Source organism: Amphiura filiformis, chromosome 13 (genome assembly GCF_039555335.1).
Source record: "Amphiura filiformis chromosome 13, Afil_fr2py, whole genome shotgun sequence".
In the NCBI taxonomy this organism is placed as follows: Eukaryota; Metazoa; Echinodermata; class Ophiuroidea; order Amphilepidida; family Amphiuridae; genus Amphiura; species Amphiura filiformis.
In genome coordinates, this window is record NC_092640.1 from 45,429,305 (window position 1) to 45,452,197 (window position 22,893).

The following is a 22,893-nucleotide window of genomic DNA, read 5'->3' on the forward strand; positions in this document are numbered from 1 at the left end:
GAGCGTATCGAATCAAGTAACTTTTGTTCCAAATTTGTCTCAAAATTTCATGATTTTACAGCAAAAAACTATAAAAAAAACTTTTTGAAAAAAATAAAAATTGAATATGCCGCTTCATAACATGGACGCACTAAGAAAAAAGGAACATGTGCGTGGGCTTTGAGACATAACTTTCTTTTTTTTAGCCTTATACAAATCAACAGAATTGCGGTTCATCTTATTACAAAAGTTGATTCAGTAGTGCACAAAATTAAGACCATTTTTTGTGACTAAATATACCTTACATTTGCTAAGGCAGACACATGCTCCACTTACACACACACACCACCCCATACACTCCCTCATTCTTGTAATTAAAAGGTGTAGAACAGAAAATGTGTGTCTAATACATGCATATCAATAACTTGTAAAGTTTTTTGATGTCTATTTTCTTAAGTATTTGATTGATTTTGTTCTCTATATTTTTACCTTTATCTCGGTTTCAAATTTGCCACCTTTCCCCCTACATACCAGATCTTGTCACATATAGGCTGTTTGATGCTGGGAAATTGGAGACATGTGACATGTGAGACATGTGTATCCCCAATGAAATACTCTGAAAATATAGGTCTGATTCTTTATTGTTCAATACAACCTCACCCCACATGTCTAACTAATACTTTTAGTATGGGGTGTTGTATATGGCCATTAGCATTTATTTATTTGAAGTTTTATAACCCCTCCAAATACCTGATCCTGCACCATGTACTAGCATATTGAGACATGGTCATTTGCAGTTGGAATAAAACTTAATTATTTTATAACATGCCTCTGTGTTAATTTAAAGAAAATGAATATTCATATAATGAATTATCTATAACTTAGTCAGTCTAAACTGTTCAACTCAGTTCAGTAAAGGAGAAATCCAGCAAATGTACAGTATTTGTTGCTATTGCTATGCACTGTGCGTGTACTGCCATTGCCATTATGTAACCATACCTGATTGCCTGTGCTCATTTGCAGCACAACAGTAATTGATGATTGTTGAAAATTATTTGTAGGATCTGAAATATGGGCAGTTGCAATCTGTCTGCCATCTTTGACCAGGTCAATAAATGGGTTACCCTGATTATAACCTCCAATGGTAAATGTAAAAACATAGGTACCTGAGAATTGACATGTAAATTTATGAGTTACTGAATCATAATGGTTGCCAATGTTTGTTTCTACCAAGTCAAATGTTAACACTTGGCCATAACTTAAAGTTTGAGAAGATGTTTTTATTACTGTGAAAGCTGATTGTCTTATTTCTGGTACCTCGCCATTACTTCCCTTCTCACCGATAGGTCCGGGTTGACCAGCAAGCCCCGGAATTCCTCGCAAACCATTTGGGCCAACTTTTCCTGGCAAACCTCGCAATCCAGGAGGGCCAGGTTCTCCAGTTTCACCACTTTGGCCCTGTGAGCCAGGAAAACCCCTTTCACCGGCAGGTCCGGCACTTCCTGTGTCGCCGCGATCTCCTTTCAATCCATCTCGTCCGGGTAGGCCATTGATGCCTGGGGAGCCGTTGTTGCCGGGGGATCCGGGAATTCCATTACCGGGTAAACCTGGGATGCCTGCAGGGCCTTGACAGCAAGAATTACAGGTATCTGATTGGCTGGGTTGTGACGCGACTCCAAACAGGAGATTAGGCACAAGGATCAGGGATGCAATGGCTGCTAGATGTGTGTACATGATGCAGCTGTGGAGATAAAAATGAAACAAAGTAACAATGTGTATAGGGTGCTTTTTGAAAGTCCATGTTTCCGGATGGTATCCCCTTGTCAATGTGGTTGTCATGATGTTAACATCATGTGTAATTTAATTGCTGCATATGCAACTCTTAGCGGTGCTGGAAGGGGGTTATATTAACTTTTCTCCCAAGTTGCCCTTCCAGTCAAAAAGATAAATCATTAACCCCCCCATTCTCTTTGCTACCCAAAATCATTAACCCCCCATTCTCTTTGCCACCCAACCCCGTGCTCAGTGCCCAGAAATGTCTGTGTGTATGCAGCCATTGCATATGGAACATGTCTTGCAATTGACAACTGTAAATTTTTGCACAACATTTTTTTCACGCTTTTCGCATTCCAAGTAGCTACTGTGAAAGTAGTGTCAAAGGGATCTGCAATGCTCTTGGGCTAGTGGCTGAGTGTAGTCAGTGAAGTTAACACACCAAGGAAGTAGTTTCATGCAGGCATGGCATCTTTAAACACTTTAAGTGAACACTCCTGATTTAAAGCTGCACCATATAAATTTCACACAGATGTCAGCAACTGCACTTGGCCAAAAGCACTGTATTGGCCAAGACCCATCTACTGATGAGCTCAAGCAGCTCTTAATGAGCAACAACAGTTGTCTGTATAGAAATTCTTTGAATATCATTTTAATTAGACTGAAAATAATGGTGTTCACTTACCTATGTGATTTCAACTATATCCAGAATGCCTCTTCAGATCGACCAGCTCACATTAAATGCCAAAGTTTGAAGAATGTTACTTAATCACAAGTTCTCCAAATTCAAATGTGGGCGAGTTTGATGGATGTCCAACATTAGTTCATATCAGACTAAAAGTTAGCAAGCAAAATCTTCACTTTTAAAGTCTGATGAAGACTTGCCATGAGCGCTGATTGGATGTGGTGTCTCAGTGTCCTCTCCAAATTTGGTAAAACATGTGCGTTTCCATATTTGGAAACGCACATATGTGCGTTTTCCATATTTGGTGAAATATGTGCATTAACATTCTACAACAAGATGTATGTATATAAGCTATATACACACACTGTAACCTTTAATTTAAAGTTGTTATATTACATCAATGTGTTTGAACTTTTGATGATGAGAGTATTTGATGTTTTGCCAAGTTAACATGTAGTATGGTCGTTGGACATTTTGACCCGGAAAAAATTGGTAAAAAGCTGATTTTTGCACCAGACAAGCAGAAAACATCATATCCAAAATCCGAAGAAATCCTCCTTGGGGAATTTGTTTTATCCAAGATGGCCGCCAAAATGGCTGCCACAACATATAATTAGCTGTATCTTAGCTTCTAAAGCAGATATGATGATGGTTTTAGTGTCTTTGAATAGGTTTAAGAGGTCAGAGAATTCAAATTTGTACAAATCTAACACACTGATGTCTTCAATCACACTGAAATCCAAGATGGCCGCCAAAATGGCCGCCACAACATTTAATTAGCTGTATCTCAGTTTCTAAAGCAGATATGATGATGATTTTAGTGTCTTTGAATAGGTTTAAGAGGTCAGAGAATTCAAATGTGTACAAATCTAACACACTGATGTCTTCAATTACACTGAAATCCAAGATGGCCGCCAAAATGGCCACCACCACATATGATTAGATATATCTCTGCTTCTGAAGCAGATATGATGATGATTTTAGTGTCCTTGAATATATTTCAGAGGTCAAAGAATTCAAATTTGTACGTATCTAAAACACTGAAGTCTTCATTTACACTGGAATCCAAGATGGCCGCCAAAATGGCCGCCACCACCACGTGTTATGTTTAGGTATATTTTGGCCTTTGAAGCAGATATGATAATGATTTTAGTGTCTTTGAATATGTTTTAGGTGACGCAGATGTTAATTTTGTATTTATCTAAAGTGCTAAGTCAAGTCTTCACTCACACTGTAATCCAAGATGATCCTCAATATGGCTAAAATCAAACATGCTTAACTGCATATCTCAGCTTCTGAAACCAATATAATGTTGATTTTAATCTTTGAATAGGCTGTTAAGAAAATGTAGGTTTTATATAGGTGTTGCAGATTTCAATGTTGCAATTACTTAAAACGCGGAAGTAAGTGCTCAGTAACAATAGAATCCAAAACAGCTGCCACCACATGATTTTCTTTATCTCAGTTTCTGAAGCAAAAGTAGCTATCTTCGACTTCATCTGCAAGTATAATCGCCTCAGCGTTTTGGCAATTTTCTCCTCTGCAATCTCCACAAGCTGGGAAACAAATAAAAAACCCTTTTTGATACAGGAACATCCGTTATTTCCACAAGGACTCCTGGAGGATAGTTTACATTTGTATCATACAAACTTAAGCAAGCCTTGTGGTGCTGTATCTATATCCGTAAGGACCGGTGCTAGTACGGTGTCAGAGAGTTTCCAACCCCATTGATTTGGATCCAAGTTATTGTTTGTGAACTTTCTCCAAAGTATGACCTGCAAAAGAACACTCAGACTGAAAATATGCTGCTCTTTTTAACTAGGTGGAAGCTTTTGTGGATCAAGTGATGCTTTATTTGATGATACCATCGCCATGAATTAAGCTTAACATGCAGACCGCTTTAAAGAATCTTCATCTCTGCCACCACATAAGACAACAAATAATCTGATGCCATTTGTACCAATCTGTTTTAATGTCACCTCAGGATCGCTCATCTAGGATGATATCTGCTGCAATTCTTCTTATCTTCTGCAACAAACTTGTCTGTCCATGTCCAAATGTTGCAGAAGTGGAGTCACAACCACTCCATGCATGGATAAACAGGACCTGAGATGGTGTGTCAATACTTCACCTACGTTGTTAATAAGGTCTTGAACTTTCCAACCCACCGATATCAGCTATATTCTGGTCCCCAGTGGCACTTCTCTTCCTTGTCTTGAACATTGAAGGAGTCTTGAAGGGTACATTCCACTATCAATGTGTCAGCATCTCCGGTACTATTGTGCACCATCCATCGACTCAGCAGCGAGATAAACTGGCATTTGTTCTTATCATATTCAGCTCACAGAATCTATGAAGGTTCTCATCATGACCAGCATACCTTCAATGAGAAGAAGAACAGTCAGTTTATCTCGCTGCTGAGTCGATACTTGAAACCAATGGTCAGATCGCACAATCGTACTGGAGATCCTGACACTTTGATAGTGGAATGTACCCTTCAATTTGCAAGACAAGGAAGAGAAGTACCTTTAGTAGCAGATGATACAGATATACTTGTCCTTTTGATGTACCACTGAGACCAGACTATGGCTGATATCTTATCTACATCCATTCAGAGAAGAAAGGGTTGGTGGTTTGGAAAGTTCAAGACCCTCTGTTTATCCATGCATGGAGTGGTTGCGACTCAACTTCTGCAACATTTGGACATGGAAAGACAAGATTGTTGAAGAAGATAAAAGAATTGCAGCAGATATCATCCTAGATGAGCGATCCTGAGGCTTACATTAGAACAGATTGGTACAGCTGGCATCAGATTATTTGTCGCCCTATATGGTGGCAGAGAAGAAGATTCTTTAAACGGTTCACGGTTCGCTTAATCCATGGCGATGGTATCATCAAATAAAGCATCATTTGATCCACAGCTATCTACAAAAGCTTTCACCTACTGAAAGAGCAGCGTATTTTTACAGGTCATACTTTGGAGAAAGCTACCAAACAATGACTTGAATTCAATTTAAAGCAATGGGGCTGGAAACACTCTGACATCGTTCTAGCACAGGTCCTTACGAATTTAGATACAGCACCACATAGCTTGCTTAAGCTTGTACGATTATTGTAAACTTTCCTCCGGGAATTCTTGTGTAAATAACGGATGATGCGGCCGCAAAAATGGACTTAAATGTGTCACAGCTTGTGAAGATTACACAGAAGAACATTGCCAAAACGCTGAGGCGATTATACCTGTAGATGAGAACCAAGACAGCTACTTTTGCTTCAGAAGCTGAGATATATATTCACATGTGGTGGCAGCTATTTGGGATTCTATTGCGACTTGCACTTCAGTGTTATAAGCCCGGTTTTAAGTAATTGCAACAATTCTCTGACCCTTAAACCCTACATTCTCTTAAAAACCTATTCAAAGATTAAAATCACCATTATATTGGCTTCAGAAGCTGAGATATTTAGCTAATCATGTTTGATTTTAGCAATATTAAGGGCCATGTTGGATTGCAGTGTCAGTAAAGACATATACTTATGAAGATAAATACAAAATTGACTCCTAAAACCTATTCAAAGACACTAAAATCATTATCATATCTGCTTCATAAGCCAAAATATACCTAAACATAACACGCAGGTGGCGGCGCCATTTTGGCGGCCATCTTGGATTCCAGTGTGAATGAAGACTTCAGTGTTTTAGATACGTAAAAATTTGAATTCTTTGACCTCTGAAATATATTAAAGGACACTCAAATCATCATCATATCTGCTTCAGAAGCAGAGATATATCTAATCATATGTGGTGGTGGCCATTTTGGCGGCCAGCTTGGATTTCAGTGTAATTGAAGACATTAGTGTGTTAGATTTGTACAAATTTGAATTCTCTGACCTCTTAAACCTATTCAAAGACACTAAAATCATCATCATATCCGCTTTAGAAGCTACGATACAGATAATTATATGTTGTGGCTGCCATTTTGGCGGCCATCTTGGATTACAGTGTGAGTGAAGACATCGGTGTGTTAGATTTGCACAAATTTGAATTCCCTGACCTCTTAAACCTATTCAAAGACACTAAAATCATCATCATATCTGCTTTAGAAGCTAAGATACAGCTAATTATATGTTGTATGCCATTTTGGCCCATCTTGGATAAAACGAATTCCCCAAAGAGGATTTTTCCGGATTTTGGATATGATGTTCTATGATATATTCTGCTTGTCTGGTGCAAAAATCAGCTTTTTACCAATTTTTTCCAGGTAGCTACTGTTTTTCCTCTTCAACGACCATACTAATGGATGCAGCATGCAGCATACATGTAATAGAATGTATTTGGAATATATTTGGAATTTCATCTCAAGATCTGCTGATAAGAAATCTGAAATAAAAATGAAGGGTTATGGAATCGAAATTTTTCCCCACAACAACTTGTTGAGTGGGGCTAATGGCGCAGATGGTTGGTCGCCGGCCCCGCCGAGCGGAAGCATAATTCCATTAATCCACTCTGCAGCCTAAACACAATAACCAATGAACTTCTAACATGGTAAGGTGATAGAATATGATGACCTCTTGTGCTATATATTTTTGTGTCATATTATATGAATATTAATGAGCTTATTTGCATATTTTTGCATGGAATTCCATTAATCCACTTTGCATTTTACACTCAATAAGCGATGATCTACAAACTTGGTAGGTTTCAGGGTCTTTCAAGTATCGCATATGCATTTCATAGTACTCTCGCTAGTCATGCTTTGTGCCGAAGGCACACTGAAGTATGTCAGTCCATGGCACATCTCTGAGAATGTCTAACCCTCTGTCCCTCTTCCCAATTTAGAAGTTAAAATGTACATGACCATGTTGAAATATTTGAAGTAAATTTATGTAAATTAGTACAAATATAACTAGATGTGGATGATTTATAATACATCAGTACATTATGGGCCATATTATTCAGCGTAAATGATTTTTGTTCCTCTTGCAAATATTAACCTTCACATAATTCTCCTAATACTATGTATAAGTAAAGAAAACAACATTCAACTAGCAGAGTGCTTGAAAAATAGATTCATAAGTGTTATTATAATGAATTATTTTAATCTAAAACTTCCTCTTGTTATTCAAAAACAACTTGAGATGATAACTCAAGTACAAGGCACAGACAGTCATCTGGGAGGAGGAGGAAAACATGACTATACAAACAAGAATGTGATCCAGTTTGGTTCACATCTGAAGATTTGCCTCCCATTCTCCCTCTTTGGATTTGGATCAGTATATAGTTTAAATGTAATGTTACATGTGAAAGTCATGGCAAAATAAGAACATGTATGAAGTATAAGTTATTCATCTCAAGTGCCCCTTCCTTCAAACATGCAGCAACACCTGTATCCACCATCTAACAATTGGACAACGGGGACTGGATGGAGGGAGACATGGGACAGCAGGGAGGGAGATATGGAACAGAGGGGGAGAGGGAGACAAATATATGCAGATTGGCCGGTATTGTGTACTTCAGGGAGGGGGAGGAGAGAGACAAGAGAATAGATCAGGGAGTAGGGAAGGGAAGGGGGAGAGATGCGGATTCATCTGTATGTGTACTTCAGGAAGGAGAGAGAGAGAGAGAGAGAGAAAGAGAAGATCGACAGAGCAGGGAGGGGATGGGGAGAGATGCAGATGTGCTTGTAGTATGTATACTTCAGGAATGAAGAGGAAATGAGGAGGAAAGAGGGAGAGGGGTTAGACAAGAGAGACCAGGGAGTAGGGAGGGGAAGAGCAGAGAAATATAGATTCACCTGCAATGTGTATACTTCAGGAAGTAGAAGGAAAGAGAGGAAGTGAAAATAGAAGGATCAGGTAAGTGAGGAGAGAGAGATGCAGATTTGCACACTTCAGGAATAAGGAGAAAGAATGAGTGAGAAAGAGGGAGAGAGTGAGAGGCAAGAGAACAAAGAGAGCAGGCGGGTGAGGGGAGGGGGATGTGGATTCCCCTATATTGTGTACTTGATCTGGATCCAAAGAGTTCCAATGAAACCTGTGGAGGAGCAAGTATTATGTAGAAGATTGCCTCATTATTTAAGCATGTAACAAGAGCACTAGCCTGTGATTTTCTGTTTATGTGAATAACAAAGTGACAAACTGCTTTGAACCGCTACTTTTATGTACCCAAAATAATTTGTATGAAATTATTTGATCAAATTGATTAAATTACGTTATCTGTGAAACTGTATAGCAACGGACCATGAAATCTACACTCTTCCCCAATCATAACACAATTAACGCTATGGACTTGGAAATCAAGTGTTTCTAGATGGTTGTTCCGTGCTTATTATGATAGAATTGAAACAAATGGTATCATAGGTATGAGTAATAATATATTGAATGGCAAAATCACTGTTGTTTTAACAGAACATTATGGTGATAAGCGTAGCTTAGTAAGAAGTACTGATATTGATTCCTGTTATTTTAAAGATATGATTGAATTTGTTAAAAATGGCGGCATTGATTTGCACGTCATGAGGGACATCTTAGTAACAGGCTTGTTGAATCATCTCACAATTTGGCAGACTAATATATCCAAAATGATATTGTTTTCACTGATTTTATGAATAAAACCGCCGAAATTGGAATCGGATGTCGAGCGATGAGCCAGTCGAACAAGGACACTGAACACCGACTTTGTCAAAAAGTTGCCTCTGCCGATATGCCGCTGATTAATTGTATGTTGGGAGTAGGAATTCTTTTTTTGCTTGGATAACAGTTTACACTTTAGTAATCTCCAGAAGCAATTTCAACTTATGCATTCCTCTAATTTCAGATATCTATGTAAAACTTAGTTATTGAACTAAAAATTGTGTTCTGGCTTTAATATCACCTGAGCAATGAAATTGAAAAATGCATGAAATTTAAAGTATGATGAAAATTTCAGCTTGCAACATAGTCGTCTGTGAAAACCGATGCTGCAAATATGTCACTTATGAAAACCAATGCAACGCTAGGACAGTAACCTTGTCTGTTGCATGCAATTGTAAACTCTAACACCCATTTCTAGTCTGGTCAGGTACAACTTGTAAACTGAGCTCAAAATGTTGAATTAAGTATGGAATGCCTCCAGCATGTCCAGAGGAGGCTGTTTTTTTTGGTGTAAATTATTCCAAATTTCAAGCAAGGCATTGCAAGACTGTTTTGAAGATTTGAAGCTATATTGTAACATTTGCTGAGGAGGACACCTCATTTTGTTATATGATTGTTACGTGCTTTAATGAACGAACATACCCTGCAAAAATCAAGGCCTCAAAGGTGCTCTATTATTGACAAAATCTGTGATTTTAATCAAACGACTGAATGCAATTGATGTCTACATGGTCTATGATAATTATTTTCTTACCGAAATATATTCACTTAACACAGACCACGGTTGCCCAACAAATGAGGGCAAACCGCGGGTCAAATCATTGAAAAGTCGCCCAATATTTTTTTTATCAACCGTTGGTTTCTATGAGATAAAAAGCTACCAGAAGTCGCGTAAGCCAATGTTGAAAAGTCATGCAATATTTTTCTTAACCATCAATTGGTGTCTATAGGACAGGAAATTGTCGCGAGGAAAATCTTCAAAACTCATCCTATTGACCTAGGCCTATTACATCGCTGGTTTGGCAACCCTGCAATATATACAGTTATATAACATCGCACCGCATTGTGAGGTGAACGAACTGAATGTTGACATTGTATTCAGGATTTAAAACAAGAACTGTCTTTAACCAGACAATGCGGTTGGTATAAAACATAGCGTGTGATATCATGATATCAACTTCAAAATCTAAAAACAAAAGTAAAGAAATAATTTAGGGCTTAAATAAATAAACAGCGTACAGCAGGTGCTATCTTGTCAATAATGATAAGAGGAACATGAAAAAACCAGCAGAGAGCATGCACCCCAGTAAAGAGTTAAATAAAGCAAGGAAAAATCATAATGTGCAGAAGGCCTACTTTTCGGATGATATTCACAGAAACAAAAATAAAGAACTAAAGATCTAAAAACAAAAGTAAAGAAAATGAGGGCGAAATAAATAAACAGCGTACAACATGTGATGACTTGTCAATAACGATAAGAGGAGCATGTACCTCAATAAAGAGTTTAAATAAAACAAGGAAAATCATAATGTGTAGAGGCCTACTTTTCGGATGATATTCACTGAAACAGAAAAAAAGAAATAAGTTTAAAGAATTATATATTTTAAGATTAGATAATGAACAATCATACATAAAAATGTGACAGGTGTCTGATGATATTTATACACTTGAGCAAAAATAAAGAACTACTTAACACGCCGACATAAATAAATAGCCATATTTTATGAACGAACTGAATGTTGACATTGCGGACCAGGATTTGAAACAAGAACTGTTTTCAAAAAGAAAACGCGGTTGGTATAAAAACATAGCGTGTGCTATCATGATATAAACTTCAAAATCTAAAAACACAAGTAAAGAAATAATTTAGGGCGAAATAAATAACAGCGTACAGCAGGTGCTATCTTGTCAATAATGATAAGAGGAACATGAAAAAAACCAGCAGAGAGCATGCACCCCAGTAAAGAGTTAAATAAAGCAAGGCAAAATCATAATGTGCAGGAGGCCTACTTTTCGGATGATATTCATAGAAACAAAAATAAAGAACTACGTTAGTACGTTTAAAAAATTATATAATTTGAAATTAAATAATGCAAAATCATACATAAAAATGTGACATGTGTCTGATGATAATTATACACTTCGACCAAAAATTAAAAAAATACTTAACACGCGACATAAATAAACAGCCATCTATCAAGAATGACAAGAGGAACATGAAAAAAAAAACCACCTAATATATGAGAGCATGCACCCCAATAAAGAATTGCTTTAAAATAAAACATTGAAAAATCATGACATGTGAAATGTATGTTGATACACTTATAAATAATACTCAAGGGTGAAATAAAAAACACCTTATCTACCGATATTTCCACAGTTAAACATACTCAGTGATCACTTGTACTAAAACAAAAATAAAGAAATACTTCACAAATGATAAGAGGAACACATAAAAAATAAATAAGCGAGCATGTCCCAAAAAAAATTAGTAAAAGATAAAATAATGATAAAACGTACAAGAAGGGGCAAAATATTTGTCGCAAAAACTTATTAAATGCTCATTTGCTCTAAGATATTTAATGTTTGCAATTTACTCCTAGTTTATCATTTATTTATTATTTATCTATAGGCTTATATATCTTTTATTTATTTATCTATTAATTTATCTATTTATCAATTTATTTCAATATCATTATTATTAAGTGCCTATTTATAATGATATTTAAATCTATCAACATTATGCTTACGCCATCCAGGAGTTATTATCCCACTTGAAATCGCCATATAAACACAAATTAATAAAGAAATACCCAATGGGTGAAATAAAAGCATGATCTATCTTTTCAAGAATGAAAAGAGGATATAAAAATATAACAGAGCATGTCCTATAAACATGATAAAGAATTATTTAAAATCGTACAAATGCGATACATGTAATATGACATATACTTAAGGGATCTGGAATGAGCGTTTTGAGCGTTTCGACAGTATTTTTGTGGGAAATGAGACATCAGACATATCGAATTGCATTCTGAATACGAAGAATGTCTTTCTCATATCAAATAATTTTCATTTTTTGTTTTTTTCACGATATAATACAAATTTTATGACAAATTATTAAAATTTGATATTTTTCAAATTTTTGATATATAACAGTCCTCGAAGTAAATTTTATAAATCTAATGACATATTCTTAAAGTGTATGTAGCTGGGAGGAAAAGCCGACGATCAATTGAAAATTTTGACCTTTCATATTGAAGATATGGATTTTATTTCCCAAAAAGACCTATTTTTGGGGGAAATCCATATCTTCAATACGAAAGGTCAAAATTTTCAATAGATCGTCGGCATTTCCTCCCAGCTACATATACTTAAAGAATGTATCATTAAATTTATAAAATTTACTTGGGACTGTTATATATCAAAATATCAATTTTAATGATTTGTCATAAAATGTGTATTACATTGCGAATTTCAAAAAATCAAAATTATTTGATATCAGGACATTCTTAGTATTCAGAATGCAATTCGATATGTCTGATGTGCTCTAATGTCCCACAATAAATACTGTCCAAACGTTCATACCCCAGCCCTTAACATAAAACAAAATAAAACGGTCATGATAATATGACATTAAGGGCGAACACCACTAATGAAGCGTCTTGGTTGAAATGCACGTGAAAATTAATGTCTTTCTTTGCTCAATTTGAGGCCTTTTCGGCTCTCACAGTTGCCTGATGTACCCCGTTACATTTTATTAAGAAACAAGGTAGTATAGTTTCTCTCCATTGATTTTGCAATAGCGTCTCCAGGAGGGGGGCTCGGAGGGCTTTCAGATTTATGCGGTGGGGGGCTTAATGGCTAAAATCGCCAAAAACCGCCTGATTTTACATATCCTCTAGCGTTGGTTGTCAGTAGATTGCAGTCACTCCTCATCAAGTGTTGACAAAGACAACAGTGGTTGTTGAAACGCACACAGTAAGTGCATTTTCTTGGATCAGATACTACGAACTCTGGTTTACTAGTTTACTCTACCGATCCTGATGAATTTGTTCAATCAATAACGAGATCTGGGGACCAATCACAAGCCAGATTCATTTAAAGATGCATTACATCATGACCAATTTTAGTTAGGCCAGAAATTGGCCTAACTCTCCATAGAATCCCGTGTTAAAAAGTTATCCAATCCAAAGTCAGTAGTCCACTTGGGAAGCTAACAAACAGAGGGCGACGGTGACTGAAAAGATTAGATGTGAAAATCTATCAATTGTGCACAAATAATAATCAGAGTTTTAAGCTTAAATGCAATAGCCAGAAGCACAATTGGCAAGTGGAGTACGGAGAAGTCTAGCTACACCCTGGAAGGAAAAAAAAACAGTATTTGAAACGAGGAAATGTGCAATATGACTTAATGTAATACATTAGAAAAGGCTTAAAAGGCAACTATTAGGCCCTGATTCATATTTAATCATCATTTAGGCCTGTAAATTAGATTGTCTGTGTAAATTTAGCAGGATCCGACTTTTTATGACGACTTTCAAAATGTGTTACATTTCAGAAACACCAAGCTGTTTGTGAGGTGGCGTTAGCTGTATGGGTTATAGGTTGAACTTTTTACAATATTTCTGGAAAAAAAAATCCTGAAATCCATATATTAATTTTTACAATGGATGTCGTCATCTGACCTTCTGCTTGCAGAAAGGGGAAGTTTTGAAGAACTGAGTTGTTTTCCGGCCCCTGTCTGTACAGAAAGTCAGTGGGGTTATTTACTGGTGTGCACCCTAAAAGGCCCTTGTCATAACCAATGGTGGCGGCATGATTTTTCCCGTGCATGAGGGTTTAGGAAAATTAAATTATATGTCTAAACTTGAGGTTGCATGTGTAAAACATGGTCGGGTGTTTAGCGCATGTTTGGGGTATTGAAGTGATATTTGGTTGGCTTGCACAATCATGGTAAAGATCCATGTCATACATAAGAGATTATAGGACATACAATACTTGGTAGGCCTAATGATAATGCGTAAACTTTGTACCTGTTAGGGAACTGAAATCAGACTGAAAACACAAACGCGTCATTCGAGGCTCTGTCTCACCAGTTGCATTTACAAGGCCCTTGTTATAACCAGTGGTGGCGGATGATTTTTTTCTGGGGGGGGGGAAGGGTCACACAAGGTTCTGAACAGAAACCTCACATACGGACCAACCCACACTACCGAGAACCGCGAATGCCGAGAACCGCGAAAGCCGAGAACCGCTCTAGTTGATGATTGCTGAAGATCATCAGCAGAATGTGAATAGGCAGTTGCAATCTGTCTGCCATCTTTTGCCAGATCAATCCATGGGTTATCCCCATTATTACCGGCAATGGTATATGTAAATACATAGTTGCCTGGGAATTGACATGTAAATTTATGAGTTACTGAATCATAATGGTTGCCAATATTTGTTTCTACCAAGTCAAATGTTAACACTTCGTTTGTACTTAGAGATTGGGAAGATGTTTTCATGACTGTAAAAGCGGATTGTCTTATTTCTGGTGCCTCGCCGTTACTTCCTTTCTCACCGACAGGTCCGGGTTGACCAACAATCCCTGGATTTCCTGGCAAACCATTGGGGCCAACTTTTCCTGGCAAACCTCGCAGTCCAGGAGGGCCAGGTTCTCCGGCTTCACCACTTGGGCCCTGGGGGCCGGGAAAGCCCCTTTCACCGGCAGGTCCGACACTTCCTGTGTCGCCGCGATCTCCTTTCAATCCATCTCGTCCGGGTAGGCCATTGTTGCCTGGGGAGCCGTTGTTGCCGGGGGATCCGGGAATTCCATTACCGGGTAAACCTGGGATGCCGGCAGGGCCTTGGCAGCAGGAATTACAGGTCTCTGATGGATTTGTTTGTGAAGAGACTCCCACCAGGAGATTAGGTACAAGGATCAGGGATGCGATGGCTGGTAGATGTGTGTACATGATGCAGCTGTGGAGATGAAAATGAAATAATTAAAGTAACAATGTGTATTGGGTGCTTTTCCGGATGATATTCCCATGTCAATGTGTTTATCATGATGTCAACAACATGTGTAATCTAATTACAACTGATTTTTATTCGGGTGCGCCATCGGATATCACATTACCGGTGCAGCCGGTCAATGTATGAAAACTACAGTACTGGTGCAGCCAGTCACTGTGTGAAAATGGTCAAGCTTTCGTCAGATGTGGCTCTGACTTCATCAGGTGGACGGTGCACCCAATAAAAATCAGTTGTTATGGAATCCCGTTGTGAAAGCCTATCTACTTGTAATTTAATTGCTGCACATACAACTCATAGCGGTGCTGGGAGGGGGTTATATTGGGCTTTTCTCCCAAGTTGCACTTCCAGTCAAAAAGATAAATAAATCATTAAAAATCACCCCCCCCCATTCTCTTTGCCACCCAACCCCATGCTCAATGCCCAGAAATGTCTGTGTGTATGCAGCCATTGCATATGGAACATGTCTTGCAATAGAAAACTAAATTTTTGCGCAACATTTTTTCATACTTTTCGCATTCCAAGTAGCTACCGTGAAAGTAGTGTCAAAGGGATCTGTAATGCTCTTGGGCTAGTGGCTGAGTGTAGTCAGTGAAGTTAACACACCAAGGAAGTACTTTCATGCAGGCATAGCATCTTTAAACACTTTAAGTGAACACTCCTGATTTAAAGCTGCACCATATACATTTCACACAGACGTCAGCAACTTCACTCGGCCAAAAGCACTGTATACACACACGTACTGATGAGCTCAAGCAGCACTTACTGAGCCACACCAGAAAATCTTTGAAAATCATTTTAATAAGACTAAAAAATTAGGTGTTCACTTACCTATGTGCTGTTAACTATATTTAGAATGCCTCTCCAGATTGACCAGCTCACATAAATGCCTTGCTTTCTTGAAAACAAAGTTTAAAGAATGTTACTTTATCACAAGTTCATACAATTAAAAATTTCATGTGGGTGAGTTACGTACAGATTCCTTAAACATGTTTGATGGATGTCCAACAGCAGTTTATATCAGACTGAATGTTGGCAGGCAGTCTTCACTTTTAAAGTCTGATGAAGATATGCCATGAGGTAACGAAAGCTCTGATTGGTGTGGTGCCTCGATGTCCTCTCCAAATTTGGTAAAATGTGTGTTTCCATATTTGGTGAAGTATGTGCGTTTTCCATATTTGGTGAAATATGTGCATTAACATCCTACAACAAGATACCAAGGTATATTAGCTACGCACACTGTAACCTTTATTTTAAAGTTGTTATATTACATCAATGTGTTTGAACTTTTGATGATGAGAGTATTTGATGTTTTGCCAAGTTAATGTGGATGCAGCATGTAACATGTAATAGAATGTATTTGGAATATATTTGGAATTTCATCTCAAGATCTGCTGATACGAAATCTGACGGGTTATGGAATCAAAATTTTTCCCCCACAACAACTTGTTGAGTGGGGCTATGGCGCAGATGGTTGGTCGCCGGCCCCGCCGAGCGGAAGCATAATTCCATTAATCCACTCTGCAGCCTAAACACAATAACCAATGAACTTCTAACATGGTAGGGTGATAGAATATGATGACCTCTTGTGCTATATATTTTTGTGTCATATTATATGAATATTAATGAGCTTGTTTGCATATTTTTGCATGGAATTCCATTAATCCACTCTGCATTTTACATACAATAAGTGATGGTCTACAAACTTGGTAGGTTTCAGGGTCTTTCAAGTATCGCATATGCGTTTCATAATACTCTCGCTAGTCATGCTTTGTGCCCAAGGCACACTGAAGTATGTCAGTCCGTGGAACATCTCTGACAAAGTCTGTGGCACATCTCTGACAAAGTCTAACCCTCTCTGTCCCTCTTCCCAATTTAGAAGTTAAAATTTACATGACCATGTTGAAATATTTGAAGTAAATTTATGTAAATTAGTGCAAATATAACTAGATGTGGATGATTATACATCAGTAAATTATGGGACTATTATTCAGCGTAAGTGATTTTTTGTTCCCCTTGCAAACATTAACCTTCACATAATTCTTATAATACTATATAAAAGTAAAGAAAACAACATTCAACTAGCAGATCGAGTGCTTGAAAAATAGATTCATAAGTGTTATTATAATGAATTATTTTAATCCAAAACTTCCTCTTGTTATTTAAAAACAACTTGAGATGATATCTCAAGTACAAGGCACAGACAGTCATCTGGGAGGAGGAGGAAAACATGACTATCCAAACAAGAATGTGATCCAGTTTGGTTCACATCTGAAGATTTGCCTCCCATTCTCCCTCTTTGGATTTGGATCAGTATATAAACTGAGCTCAAAAAAAACTTATAATTTTTCACAAGGTCATATCTTGAAATCCTGTCCATCAAATTGAACCAAAATTACACACAGATTTACTTCAATACTCTACTCTTAACACATGTCAGTAACCAAGCAGTTATCCAACTGACACAACAGCAAAATGCACTGACATGGGACAGCTTCCTGGACCACATTCACAGCCCAGCCCTGTTTCATGAAAAAAGTGTATGAAAAGCAGAAAGCAGCACCGTTTTATCATCTGTGCAAGGATCTTGTGTGCATTCTCACAGATTTTTTGTCCTGGGTGCCAAATGTTGGGCTGTGAAAGTGAAGGAAGTCCAGGAAGCTGTCCCATGACAGTGCATTTTGCTATTGTGTCAGTTGGACAACTGCTTGGTTACTGACATGTGTTTTGAGTAGAGTATTAAGGTTATCCTGTGTGTAATTTTGGTTCATTTTGATTGACAGTATTTTAAGATATGACCTTGTGATTCAAAAGTTGTAAAAAATTACAAGTTTCTTTTTGAGCTCAGTTTAGTTTAAATGTATTGTTACATGTGAAAGTCATGGCAAAATAAGAACATGTATGAAGTATAAGTTATTCATCTCAAGTGCCCCCTCCTTCAAACATGCAGCAACACCTGTACCCACCATCTAACAATTGGACAAAGGGGACTGGATGGAGGGAGACATGGGACAGCAGGGAGGGAGATATGGAACAGAGTGGAGAGAAGGAGACAAATATATGCAGATTGGCCGGTATTGTGTACTTCAGTGAGCGGGAGGAGAGAGACAAGAGAATAGACCAGGGAGTAGGGAAGGGAAGGGGGAGAGAGATGCGGATTCATCTGCATGTGTATACTTCAGGAAGGAGGAGAGAGAGAGAGAGAGAGAGAAAGAGAAGATCAACAGAGCAGGGAGGGGGTGGAGAGAGATGCAGATTTGCCTGTAGTATGTATACTTCAGGAATGAGGAGGAAGAAAGAGAGAGGAGAGACCAGGGAGTAGGGAGGGGAAGAGGAGAGAAATATAGATTCACCTGCATGTGTATACTTCAGGAAGTAGAAGGAAAGAGAGGAAGTGAAAATAGAAGGATCAGGTAAGTGAGGAGAGAGAGATGCAGATTTGCACACTTCAGGAATAAGGAGAAAGAATGAGTGAGAAAGAGGGAGAGAGTGAGAGGCAAGAGAACAAAGAGAGCAGGCGGGTGAGGGGAGGGGGATGTGGATTCGCCTATATTTTGTACTTGATCTGGATCCAAAGAGTTCCAATGAAACCTGTGGAGGAGCAAGTATTATGTAGAAGATTGCCTCATTATTTAAGCATGTAACAAGAGCACTAGCCTGTGATTTTCTGTTTATGTGAATAACAAAGTGACAAACTGCTTTGAACCGCTACTTTTATGTACCCAAAATAATTTGTATGAAATTATTTGATCAAATTGATTAAATTACGTTATCTGTGAAACTGTATAGCAACGGACCATGAAATCTACACTCTTTCCCAATCATAACACAATTAACGCTATGGACTTGGAAATCAAGTGTTTCTAGATGGTTGTTCCGTGCTTATTATGATAGAATTGAAACAAATGGTATCATAGGTATGAGTAATAATATATTGAATGGCAAAATCACTGTTGTTTTAACAGAACATTATGGTGATAAGCGTAGCTTAGTAAGAAGTACTGATATTGATTCCTGTTATTTTAAAGATATGATTGAATTTGTTAAAATGGCGGCATTGATTTGCACGTCATGAGGGACATCTTAGTAACAGGCTTGTTGAATCATCTCACAATTTGGCAGACTAATATATCCAAAATGATATTGTTTTCACTGATTTTATGAATAAAACCGCCAAAATTGGAATCGGATGTCGAGCAATGAGCCAGTCGAACAAGGACACTGAACACCGACTTTGTCAAAAAGTTGCCTCTGCCGATATGCCGCTGATTAATTGCATGTCGGGAGTTCTTTTAATGCAGGAATTCTTTTTTCGCTTGGATAACAGTTTACACTTGAGTATTCTCCAGAAGCAATTCCAACTTCTGCATTCCTCTAATTTCAGATATCTATGTAAAACTTAGTTATTGAACTAAAAATTGTGTTCTGGCTTCAATATCACATGAGCAATGAAATTGAAAAATGCATGAAATTTAAAGTGTGATGAAAATTTCAGCTTGTAACATAGTCGTCTGTGAAAACCGATGCTGCAAATATGTCACTTATGAAAACCAATGCAGCGCTAGGACAGTAACCTTGTCTGTTGCATGCAATTGTAAACTCTAACACCCATTTCTAGTCTGGTCAGGTACAACTTGTAAACTGAGCTCAAAATGTTGAATTAAGTATGGAATGCCTCCAGCATGTCCAGAGGAGGGTCTTTTTTTTGGTGTAAATTATTCCGAATTTCAAGCAAGGCATTGCAAGACTGTTTTGAAGATTTGAAGCTATATTGTAACATTTGCTGAGGAGGACACCTCATTTTGTTATATGATTGTTACGTACTTTAATGAACGAACATATCCTGCAAAAATCAAGGCCTCAAAGGTGCTCTGTTAGTGACAAAATCTGTGATTTGAATCAAACGACTGAATGCAATGGGCTATTCCAGAAAATAGGTGCACACCCCCTATAGAGGAGTAAATTTTCAATCAAAGATATGTCCGGATTTCCAAGTTTGCTTTCTGAAAACGACTGGATTTCCAGTTGCCAATGTTACTGCAAAAAGCTTGGAAATCCAATCAAATGAAGGAAAAATCACGGAAATGTTGAAAATGAGCTCTCATATTGAGGATTTCTGATTAAACTATTTTTCTGCCGGATTTTTTTGCCCTTGGCCACTTAAAAAGTCTGGATTTCCAACAGTCACGACTGGACATTAAGTCCGGATATCCGAACTCCTCTATAGGGGGTGTGCATCTATTTTCTGGAATAGCCCAATTGAGAGCCTTATCCCCCACATAAACCCACTGTAACCAGGAATTCTTCTAGGAATCACTAAAATGACCCCTTAAGGTGATGTATGCGGTTATTTCTGGAAATTGAGCTGACAATGACCGTAACATTAAAAAATATGTGAGGACATTACAGGGTAGCACGGCTAGATTTTGAATGGATTTTAAACAAAATCTTTAAACAGAGACGTGTTGGCACAGTACTCCATCCACTAATGCCCAACGCTTGTTCAATGTCTTTATCACTTTGATTTTTAGCACTACCATGTTTATTCTTTCCCTTTAAACAAATTGACCCAGTGCTTTTAAGCTTATACTGCCGACTTCCATATTAGATGTTATCCCATTTTTGTTCAATTGTAGGAATTCAACAGCCTTATTGCGATGTTTTCATTGTTTTTGACATACGTCCTCTACACCAGCGACGGTAGCTTTAACCCTCACGATGGGTATTACTAGCGCATGTGACAATCACAGGTTTAAAACAAAAAGAAATTAGTAAATTTTTGTATTATTTAAGACCATAGGTGAAATCTTTATCAAAAATGCATTTAAATGAGTACAAAATAGCCAGTATTGGTCTTGTGGTTCTTGAATTAAGCATTCAAATTTTGAGGGAAATTCTTGAAATTTAATGATTTCGTGCACAAAGCCCAGTGGCATACAAAATTTAAAGTGTAGACACACAAGTGACGTCAAGAACCTTGAAATCAAGTAAAGCATAGATTTTTTCTCTCAAGTGCTTGTTGCTTGTACAGGGACCCATTTTCTCTTGCTATTTGTTTTGAAGGCTTCAGTGGGAAAATGTAGGAGTTTGGTCAAATGCTATATCCCAAGTAGTCAAGGAGCAAGATGCACACGTAATAGTATTTCTGGACATGAGATTGTCAAGTATTGCCAACATATGTCCAACTATGGGGCCTTTTAAACATGTTCTACATGGAGAACAGGAGAACTGATATAAAGCCAGTGACCAGTGAGGGAAGTAATTGAAGAATCAATTGATTTGAAAAGTGTATATCAAAATCAAAAATTCTAAATGTCTCCCATCAACTCTGGCAAATTTCTATCACAAATTTAAGTTAGTACTAACCAAGAAGACCCCATACTCAATGCTACAAAATAGAAAATACTGAATCTATCTCACACAAATTTGAATAAAAAGGTTGAGAAACCCAGCAGCTTCAATCCTCATCAACTTGTCGTGGAGACATAACATAGCTTTTCCATTTCTTCCGTAACATCCCACCTACTTCTCTTTCTACCTTCCTCTACCGATTATTAAAATACAGAGGAAGCTACCATTAAGGAAGGACATTTCTTGTGTTTGGCCCACGCCTTACTAAATGCAACGACTGTACAAACATAGAAAGTGTTTCTAGGCAAAAGCTGCAGTGGGTATATAAATTTTGGTACTTGTGGCACAAAATGTGCAATGGTGGTGTGGTTTTATATAAGGTGATGTTAATATTAAAAGGAGAAAAATTTTAGGCTATTTAAGCATCCCAAAATTTGATTGATAAATAGAATTTGTTACACTTTTTTTTCCTATTGTTTAATTTGTTACAGATATTTATAAATTTAAAAAAATTGCCTCATTTGGCCTGGTTGGTTCACAAAATAAAATTGGTTTCATAAAATACATATCTGCTACTTGTGTGAATAACAATATATTCTGAATTCCTATTTTATTTACTCTCATTCTGAATTCCCGTTTTATTTACTCTCTTTACAGATGACCAAGCCAATGTGACACTTTGACCACACCCACCATCACCTCAACTGACCAATCACCATGCGGCTTGTCAACCCACGATTAGGGTTTCGTGCCCTCCTCTTTCTTCTCCTTGCATCCACATTCGTCACATTCATCTTTCTCCTACGCTGCAATGGCAGTAACAAGAACCAAGATGACCAGGACACGGGCCGACCCGGTCTAGGCCTAGGCGTAGGTGCCGCTATCAGCAGACATCCAGATACGCGAGACTTAGAGGGCGTCCTCCATCAACCGGAAGCTGCTTTCAATCAGCCGAGGGATTTGCAACAAGGAATCAAATATCAAGAAATAGAATGCCTTATCAATGACGATTACAGTATACAAGGGCGGCGTGAGGGGGAGGAAGTCTTCATTCCTTTCAGCTTCATTGAGAAGTACTTTGAGATATACGGGAGGCTTGCTGAATATGATGGGTACGACAGATTCGAGTTGCAACATAGCAATGCAAGGATCTACCAACAAAACCCGTACAAATCAGACAGTACATTTATGTCCTTTACCCATTATAATGTAGAAGCAAGGGATAGGGTCAAGTACATCAGTGGTGTTGAAGGTAAGTGGTTGTTGTACATACAGTAAGGGCAGACTCACCTGACCCAACCCACTGTAACAAAGGGGGTAACAAAAGGAAATATCAAACTAAAGCTGGTTTCATACTTCCCTGCCGCTTTGCTGCTCTGACAACGTTTCTGCTTCACTGCACAGTCACACCAGAAATGCTAGCAGTGATCAGCACCAAGCCGAAATATCGATCACTC

General features: G+C 37.9%; 2 protein-coding genes across 2 annotated transcripts in view; one reads left to right on the forward strand and one right to left on the reverse strand.

The window, feature by feature from the left end:
- Positions 1-22,893, forward strand: part of LOC140168407 (D-glucuronyl C5-epimerase B-like) — a 96,931-nt gene that overhangs the window by 66,662 nt on the left and 7,376 nt on the right. Inside the window, 1 exon segment of the mRNA XM_072191795.1 lies at positions 22,094-22,688. Within this exon segment, the coding sequence (XP_072047896.1) occupies positions 22,154-22,688 (535 nt within the window). The 5' untranslated portion in view covers positions 22,094-22,153.
- LOC140167708 (uncharacterized) lies at positions 675-16,093 on the reverse strand. Its single transcript, XM_072191004.1, has 4 exons — positions 15,917-16,093; positions 14,323-15,034; positions 6,860-6,948; positions 675-1,720 (listed from the first exon to the last, which is right to left on the reverse strand). The coding sequence occupies exons 2-4, from the start codon at positions 15,025-15,027 to the stop codon at positions 889-891; spliced, it is 1,626 nt and encodes a 541-aa protein (XP_072047105.1). The 5' UTR covers positions 15,028-15,034; positions 15,917-16,093; the 3' UTR covers positions 675-888.